Source organism: Bidens hawaiensis, unplaced genomic scaffold, assembly GCF_021521415.1.
Source record: "Bidens hawaiensis isolate Kalapana, Puna unplaced genomic scaffold, B.hawaiensis_p1.1 tig00001721_1, whole genome shotgun sequence".
NCBI classification, from domain to species: domain Eukaryota; kingdom Viridiplantae; phylum Streptophyta; class Magnoliopsida; order Asterales; family Asteraceae; genus Bidens; species Bidens hawaiensis.
In genome coordinates this window covers 173417-183484 of record NW_027491098.1, presented here as the reverse complement: position 1 = coordinate 183484, position 10068 = coordinate 173417, and the positions used below count along the sequence as shown (strand labels likewise).

The following is a 10068-nucleotide window of genomic DNA, read 5'->3' as shown; positions in this document are numbered from 1 at the left end:
AGGAATCTTCATAATGTTGTAAGTTGTTTATTGAATGACTAAGCGAGTGAAACACGGGCACGCGTATATTCAAAATGAAGGGTTGGCTACAAATTACAGAGGAGACATAACGGGATGGACTTATGTCACGAGTCATATCAAGGTATGATGTGTTTTTGAGATATGACACGTTTTTTTTTTCTATTTCTTTGTATTGCTATTGGTATCCACTCATTTTTATTTATTTATTTATTTTTTGTGTTTCATTTGGAAGAATTCATGTTTTGAATCATTGAATATTTGGACATACGTAAAATTGGATGGATGGAAACTACAAAACAAAAAAGATTTAAGTAACAACTAAACATGACATTATCATCTCTAAACATATATGACATGCTTGTATAAGAATATACAAACAACGTGCTTAGTTGTTGTTTTTATCAGGACAAGGATTTTTAAAACTAAAATAGATTAATGTCATTTAAGTTCAAAATATACACGCGTACAAATTTCAATAGATAGAATTGTTGTAAACAAAGTCTTGTTTATGTTTTTTAGTTTAGCATTAAACTTGTTCACGGATGCTTCATAAATCCTTCTTACCGAACGGTTCACAACTGTTTGTTGAATACTTGGTTCGTTTAGAACCTAGACACAAGTAAAATTGATAAGAATGTGAAGAAGGTTGTTTTTATTAATATTATTATAATATACAAGCTCCTAAATTTGTGTTATAAGATAACTAGATAATTACTTAACCATATAACTTCTAGAATTATGTTTAAAAAATTTTAGTTAATAATTAGTGGATAATGAAATAGAAAGGAAAAATTATTGAAGGGAATAAGACAAACGAGTATCCCCTCATACCCACCACCGAAAAGTCAAAAGGTATTTTGAGTTCATCTTAATTGGATGCATGCATAATGGCTACTTATATCAACTACATCAATGTGACATATTTTCAATAATTAGAGATACATTATATAGCTTCATTTTCATTTTATTTAGGGGCGTGGATTCTACTTCTATTAATTACTTATAATCTCATCAAAGTTACATGAAAAGGATTCGAACTCACCGTTACCACTATCATATCCCCATGACGAAAGTGTGGTGTATTTCTGATAGGAAAGTTTGTTAAGGGTAGGGCTGTAAACGAATCGAATGAACACGAACAAGGCCTTGTTTGTGTTAGTTTGTTAAGAAAATAACGTGTTCACGAACAGTTCATTAACACTTACCAAGCGAGATTTTATGTTCGTGTTCGATCATTAAGGAAACTAATGTGTTCACGAACACAAATGAAATCGGCAGAGCCTAGAGGTTAAAACCAATGTATTAATCAATGTGAATAATGAAAGCATGTAAACGAATTGAATGAACACGAACAAGGGCATGCTCGTGTTTGTTAATTAAGGAAACTAATGCGATCACGAACACAAATGAAATTGGCAAAGCATAGAGGTTAAGACCAATGTATTTATCAATGTGAATAATGAAATCATGTAAACGAATTGAATGAACACGAACAAGGGCATGCTCGTGTTCGTTCATGTAACTTTAAACGAACACGAACACTTAATTGAACAAATATTTATGTTCTTGTTTGTTTATTTAAAAAATGAACATTTGTGTTCGTTTATGTTCGTTTGTTTAAAAACTAAACGAATATAACTGAATAAAGATAAATGAGCATATATGAATACAAACAAACATAAATTAACACAAATTAACAAATATAAAACTTTAAGTATATGACTCATTCAAATAATATTTAATTATTTTTTTATTAATACATAAACAAACATAAATAAACAGACATGAACGAACATAAATGAACGAACGGAACATGTGTGCATGTTCATTCGTTTAATTAAACGAACACATTTAACTTCCCGCCAAAAAATTCATAAACAGTTCAGCGAACGTTCGGTTCGTTTACATGCATATAAATTGGTAACACTTACCTAATTGGTAACATCAAATGTAGTTTATATTGGAGGTGGAATTCAGTGTTTTGAAGACAGAAATTGATGGAAGTTGGATTCGAAGGCGAGAGAGAGAATCATGTTACTTCTATGTTACCCCTTGTCACACACAATGCAACTACAATTAGCACTAATTCAAAGATAAACTTGCAAGAATAGGTGTGTTTTGTCAAGTTAGTAAATGATTTAGATGAAAATTCTTAGTAGAAAACAAGAATGAATAATGTTAGTAAATTGACATTTATTATCTGTCCAACTTATTACATGTCTCATATATCTAGTGAGACATTTGTACTGTGTTGATAGCGGCAAGAGAGATGTAGTGGGCGGTGTCCCCACATGGTCCAGACTTACAACTATATGGCGATGGTGTTGACGCTTTGTCCTTTGCAAATATTAGTTCAACTAGAGTGGTTAACGAATATGTTATTTATTGTTTTGTTGGCCTCTTATTTGGTTCTTAGACCAATGCAGACAAGGTTACACCTCAAGAGTTAACTTATTGCAAGTTTAAGATGTCTTAAGTTTTATTTTTCTTTAATAGATAAATTTGGTTCAATGTAGTTGATTTTATATCAAACTTATATAAAATCTTAAGATTATAATAACAAAAAAAGGAAAAAAAGCGTGTCTGGATGGACCAACGTGAACCCAAAGGAAGCAACCAACATACAATACAAACACCATAAGATTCTTTAGCCGGACCTTCGTGTGCCATCCTTGAAAACAACCCCTTAAAGACCAAACCCTCAATTCCATTAACTTCTTTATAAAATCAATAATTTTAAAAAACTACTGACAACTTAATTTATGTAGTTTTTCTATCTACAAAGCTGCTTTGTTTGTTTTTAAGATGTGATCATTGGAACACTCAAAAACCATTGATATCATGTTAACCAATGAGATCAGATAAATCATAGCTTACGTTTAATATTGGTTTTAAAAAGGTTATAATAAGAGATCAGTGAAAACAAGACTCAAGCCTAATAACTCTATTGGTGTGTGCTTACTACAAAACCTCTTGCAACGTGTTTTTTTTTTAATTTTCTATTTTACATTGCGAGTCTTAAAAACCAAACATACATAATGATCTTGCTTAAAATTGATACTGTAGATCGTTTAAAGAGTAAGAGTGGTGGGCGTGTTGCATAGGGTGCCACCTGATGACATTATAACTCTCTAAAATACTTAAAAAATTAAGAGGTGGGTTATTCGGCCTTCATATACCCATGGCTAGGGATGATAATGGTACGGTATTTTTTGGGTGTTTCAAGTAATTTTTCTATTATTTTAACTTTTATACGGTATTGGAACCACAAAGAAATTAGAACTATAAATATTGTACAAATAAATGGATTAGTCGATTATTCGATACAACAAGAATAAAGACAAATAAAAATATTTGTTTAAGAGTAAGGTTCGTTGGGGTTCATGTAAACACGTATGTATGTTGCAGGTAATCGGGTCCGGTATCAACTATAATATCATACATGTCACATATATGTGAAAATTTTTAAAACTACCCATATACCGAAATAGTATCCAAAGTGCAAAAAATACAAGGAGGATGATGAAGATGATAGAGAGAAATTGAGAAAAGAGAAATATAGCATTAGAGAACATGACAAAATGTTGTTTCTTAAAAATGGATGACACATACGAGATTTTCTAAAATTCGGTCGGGAAAGAGGAGATTACTTAAAATTTGGACAAAGCTGACGAGAGTCAAATCATTTTGAACCTCGTCGAAATGATTTCCAGTATGTCGCCCCAAACGAGATTTGAAGGGCTGGTTTCGAATTTTAAACCAAAGTTAGGTTATATGGAGTATTTAATTTCTCTCTCTTAAAAAAAGGGTTATTTGGTGACTTTTCCCATATTATTACATAGAATAAATTAGTTTGAGTTTATTCTGATTACTTTATGATATAATAAAAAAAATATATGATAATGGTAAGTAATACACCGAAAAGCTGCGTCTATTTATGAGAAAAATGCCAAAACTCGCCTTTCCCAGCTACAACAAAAGAGTTTAGGTTTTACTAAGCAGAATTATTTCTTTTCTAACGTTTGTTTTGTAATTTTGCATTTATAAATTTAGTGTGTAAATAAAAAACAAACCACCTTTAACCGAGTAACTCTTATTTCTTTTTTTTTATTTTTGTTTTTATTTTATTTTTAATATTGTAATCACTCTGATTCTAAATTTTGGAAAAACAATAATTACTGTAGTTATTTATATACTTAGGATAAAGTTAAAATACAAAGGATAATAAAAATGAGAATGATGAGAAGGAATCTAATCCATTGATCTTAGATTTGGATGGTGGCGATTAATTCAAGAATAAAAATTGAATAAAAATAGATGAAAAAGGAATGAAGGTAATAACCCACTTATGAACTCTCTCCACATGCAAAACACATGTCAATTTCTCAATCATTTTAAAACGTCTATAATTTTTTCATACGACATTTTTTTAGAAATTTTTTTTTTACCATAATAACAAACGTTTTTTATCTTTAATATGAATATCATATTATTATATAAAAATTAAAAAAAAGTTGGTGGGTTTTTTAATATTGTGTTATTTGGTTGTTCGTTGTGTTTTTAATTGAGTTTTTCTATGCATTGTGTTATATATTTCGGTCATTGTATTTTTCAATTGATACTCGTATGAAAGATAAAAATTAACACAAAGATTACGTCATCGTGTCTTTCGTGCGTCATTGTGTCTTTATGCTCTACATTTGTCTTTATACTTATCTTTGTGTTTTAGTCATTGTGATCAATATTCACTTAATTTGAGAAAAATAGTATTATGTTGTTTGTGTATTACGCTCAAGGCATTGTGTAATACATAGATTCCATTGTGTCTTAACTTTCAGCCACTGCGTTATACGCATTTACCATTGTGTCTTACGTTTCAGGTCATTGTGTTATACGCATTTATCATTGTGTCTTATGTTTCAGGCCATTGTGTTATACACATTTACCATTGTGTCTTACGTTTCAGGCCATTGTGTTATACGCATTTACCATTGTGTCTTACGTTTCAGGCCATTGTGTTATACGCATTTAACATTGTGTCTTACGTTTCAGGCCATTGTGTTATACGCATTTACCATTGTGTCTTACGTTTCAGGTCATTGTGTTGTTATATGTATTCATTATTGTGTTTTACGTTTCAGGTTATTGTGTAATATGCATTCAACATTGTCTTTTATGTATTAGATAATTTGTTAGTATTTTTCATTATATATATATATATACTATTGCACAACGATGTTATTAGTATTTTAAAAAAACACAATGATCAGATGGAAGATACAATGGCGAAAAAACACAATAACAAACAGAAAGACACAATTGTAAGCAAAAAGACACAATGACGTAAATTATTGTTTATTCTTATATAACAAAATTATACTCATATTAAATGTAAAAAAACGCTTGTTATTATGGTGAATTTTCTTTTTTTTTAAATATCATATGAAAAAGTTATAGACGTTTAAAAATAATGGGGGAATTAACATGTGACTTGCATGTAAAGAGAGAAAATGTGTAATATTACTTTTATACCCTTTTTCCTTTGGTCCCTACATGACACATGTCAACTAATTATGGCTTCTCATACTTTTCATTTTTGTTCCCCTTTGTAGAATAACTTGACCCTATATACTTAATGGGTTAATTTGATTTATACCAAAACTCATCCCATAAATTTCAGATAAATTAAGTTATTAGTCTGAAATTCTATGCCCAATATTTATGTATATGTCATAAAACAAATAATTTACCGAGAATCGTACATTTTTTTTCGTGTTAATTATTTTAATTTATATCGTATATAATATTAATAGCCATGGTCGACGTCGCAAGTGAATAATAATAACCAGGACTTGGGAACCTTGATATTCCATGAAACAACTGGAAAGAAGACCAAAAAAGAAAAACATCATGAAGTTATCAGATTTAAGAATGCGAAGGAATCAAAAATTGATATGCTCATTGTACACGTTTCAACAAAGAGAGAATTGATAACCTTTACCTATTAATTGGTTATGTTGGGTTCTCGTATTGTAAGGAATTTCTTCAAACCTGTAACAAGAAATTATCTATCGTATGACTGGAAATTGAAAACCATTTTAAGACATGAGTAAACTTGTTAAATAAAAAATTTAACTATGTAATTTTATTATTATTTTTTAATAATTTAAATTAGTAGGTCAGATTTGATCATTTCTCTTTATTGGTGCATGATCAACATACAATTGTGTTATAGACATGAGATATATAGTTAAATGAGTTGTATTTGATGTTTGTAATAAGCTCGTAGTATATTACCGGTTTAACATGATAACACATGTTTTGCCAACCCTCACTTTCGTTGATTTCTTGATACAAAATATCAAGACATAAAAGCAAAAGGGAAACCCTCCTAGACAAATAATCAACCAACCATCCAACTATATGTTGGTGTTGTGAGAAAGACGAAGATCTAGACGGCAGAATGAAGACGATATCCTCACTGCTTTGCAAGCGTTTGAATTCATAGCATTTTTGCTTATTAGATTTAAGATGCACACAACAAAAATAATGTTGGTTTAAACATAAAATTGATCTTTTTATGTAGATGCCGTCAATTGAAAGTGGTTTAAACCAACCTTTGTCTTTACTCATCTTTAACGAAATAAGTTAACCTCATTATCGTGTGAGGATTTGTTACGTACGCAACATATAGCAAACAAAGAGAACCCAATCAGTAATATCAGATACCTACAAACTCAATCCACAATTAATACATAACGTAGCTCTATAAGAACTTTTGTGTAATTTTATTCTTTAGAATAAAATGAGCAAAGGTCTATACTTGAAAAAAGTGGAGGTAGTAGGTGTAAACTGTAAAGTCCTCCAATAGGGTTAAAAGAAAACAAATCCACTTTACTTATGCAAGCTATTCACAGCTGTAAATCAAATTTGAGTTAAAAACAAAATTAAGAATTTCTTCCCTGGAAACGACTATAAATTTTTATGTTTCCCAACGAACACCGGGTTGTCTTCCTTCACAACTCATCCAATTTAAAATATCACAATTCAAAATAAATAAATAACTTATAATACTTGGCATAAATCTCTATATATAAAAACTGTCCACCTCTTTTACATGTTTAAATCATATTTCTATTAATGAAAACATATATAATATTCTTACTTAAAAGGAAACATATATCTTTAAAATACGTTGCTGATATTATTTACGCTTAATAGATTACCGTAAGAGAAACCTAAAAGAAAACCTTAAAGGTAACCGTTGGTTCCCGACTTAATCTGGTTTCTGCAATCTAAATTCTTTTTCCGATTACATAAACTTTTTCTTTTTCATAGTGATACACTTTCAACAACCCTTCTCTAGAAGCAGTATCGTTTGATAATTTGAAGTTATATATCTAGCTTTGTTAAATAAAAAGATTTGTCATTTCCATGACTTAAGTCCCATATAAATGGGAACCAGCTGTATGAGATTGTACATATCGAAAATCTCAACAAACCAATAAGTACAATAGTCCACACTCATACTCACTTCACTCAACCTCCATACTCCTTCAATAAAACACACACTTACACCTACCCACACCCACTATGTGTATTCTTACATACGGACATTATACATGTACATATATACATGCATTATATGCATACATAATATTACATATATATACGTAGACTCGCAATCACATTGTCCTTTTGGCTACATGCAACGTTCACAGCTGTAATGAAAATGAAGTTAGAATAAAGCATTTGTTGTAATCAGCAGCTAACAACATCATATCCTTACCCTACGCTTTGACAGATACCATATAATTCAATTAATTCGATATTTTCAACAAAAAAAAGAGTTTGGAAACTTCCAAATGAAACTTCCAAAGAGTTTGAGTAGGGTTCAGCGCGTCGTACACGGAACCTCTTCAGCTTCTAGGTCTCAAAGCTTCGTTTTTAGCAGGATTGGCTTTCCTGTTCAAAAGGGGGTTGCGGCGCAGCTTGTTGCCCGTTTGCCTGCCACTTTATTGTAATCGTTTTATAGTAAATTATATAAAACTTCGATTATTTAAAAAAAAAATTGGAATTACACAATTTCTTAAATCTTTTGTCTTAACGTTTAAAAAGTAAACAAAACCATATATTCAAACTCTTATTATTGTATTGTTTAAACCAATTATTTATTTATTTATTTACTATGTAGGTATAATTATCGGAAGCAACCTTTCTATTATATTTATATATGGGCTAGAGACATGGTTTGCCTAGCCACATTCGTGAGGGGGTATGGTAGTTAAATTACAATATATATTTTTATAAAATGTACCAGCTTGCTTTCCAAAGATATACATTAAAGAAAATTTGATGAAGATAGTGTTATGTCACATTTTATACCCTAAAGATAATGCCACCAAATCAAATAAAACAAGAAAATTGACGTGAAATAACCCTCAAATCAAGAAAGCAATCCAAACAAGTTGTACATGGTGTGGGAATTGAATCATAGACAACTAAACAACACTTTAGGGTATGAATCAAATATATCGATTCCTCTCTAACAGTATGTCCATCATAAATTTTACAATGTACCTTATCTTTTTTAATTATCAGGATACTAATGGGAGCTTGAGTTATTTAATGTTCTCTGATATATCATAAATTACAATGTACCTTATCCTTTTAATTATCAAGATACTAATGGGGTCTTGGGTTATTAAAGGTTCTCATTGATACATAATATATAAATCTTTTCCTTCTTATTAACGTTACTTGTCCACCAAACAACACTAATGTAGTCTTGTGATTCAAGCAAACGTGCATCATGCATGATTTCATATTCAATGAATCTAGCTATTCCGAATATACATTTTATTTTTTTAATTTTCTCATTTAAAAGATTATGAACAACCCACCTTAGGGGTAAAATCGGAATAATACGAAACATGACGGAAGAGAAATAAAAAAGTAAACTCCCGAATGTGAAAGTGCCCGCATTTAAAGCAATCCATAGATCTCGCTAAAAGAATCACCCTTACTTGTTACAAATATTTACAATCATGCCATCTACTATCTAACCTATTCAGGTATCGCACTCAACCTCCTTCTGCCGCGGTATAAACCACCAGCATCCGCCACCCGGCCGGAACTCTTATCTCCGGCAGCAAACACAAGGTTTTTGTGACGGCAGCTGGTCAATGCTGAGCTGGCTTTGACAGCCAATGCAGCCATTTCTTCCGGCTGCAGTGGCTGCCTGAGCCGGCTCATGGGAAGAGCAAAGTAAAGCTGACCGAGCTGAAGCTCCTCGTTGTCGTTGACGGGTGACAAGACATCGTCAAACTCCATGTCGTCGGAGTTGCAAATGAAGGTGGAAGGGTTGTCTTGTAAAACGTACGACACCTTAACTGGGTACGAGAATTCTTGTAGCCTGCCGTCGTGGGATATTAGTTTGGCCGTGGCTACAGAGGTTGACTCGCATGAACTGCAAATACCCATGTTTTAATATTAGATGGGTGTACGCTTAATATGTTTATTATGTGTGTATAACTTTATGTGTTTGTGTGTGTATATATATGGGGTTGAGAGTGGATAAGTGAGTGGAGGGTAAAAGTGTAATTTAGGGGGTGAAGGTTCGAGGGAGTTAATTACTAAGGGTGCAAAGGTGGGACCAGGCAAGCTGTAAGATGTGGATGACAGCGGAGAAGATGCGTCCTTAAACAATGACTCATGATTTTGGAAGTAATTACGAGAATGGGACTGCTTCGTTTGTCGTCTTTGTGCATGTTTTGGTTTTACTTTTTACGTGAGGCTGGTGGGGTAAACATCCATTCAATTCAAAATTTAAAAAACGAGAGGGTAAAGGACACGTACTAGCATGATTCTAGATGGGCTATTTTCTTAATAAAATGTGAAATGCTAGATGCATGAATCTAAATAAAGCTTAACTTGAGTGGCGAAGGCCTAAATCCGTGTTATTTGAAGCAGTTGGCGTTGATGGGTGAATGATATTGAGGGGTGCGACTCATCTTATAATGAAGATAACACGTATAATGATTTTTT

At 31.6% G+C, this 10068-nt stretch overlaps 1 protein-coding gene across 1 annotated transcript; it reads right to left on the bottom strand.

Moving 5' to 3' along the window:
* Positions 1-9087: 9087 nt before the first annotated feature.
* Positions 9088-9504, bottom strand: LOC143596456 (uncharacterized). The gene has a single exon (XM_077075231.1). The coding sequence runs from the start codon at positions 9502-9504 to the stop codon at positions 9088-9090; it is 417 nt and encodes a 138-aa protein (XP_076931346.1).
* Positions 9505-10068: the final 564 nt, after the last annotated feature.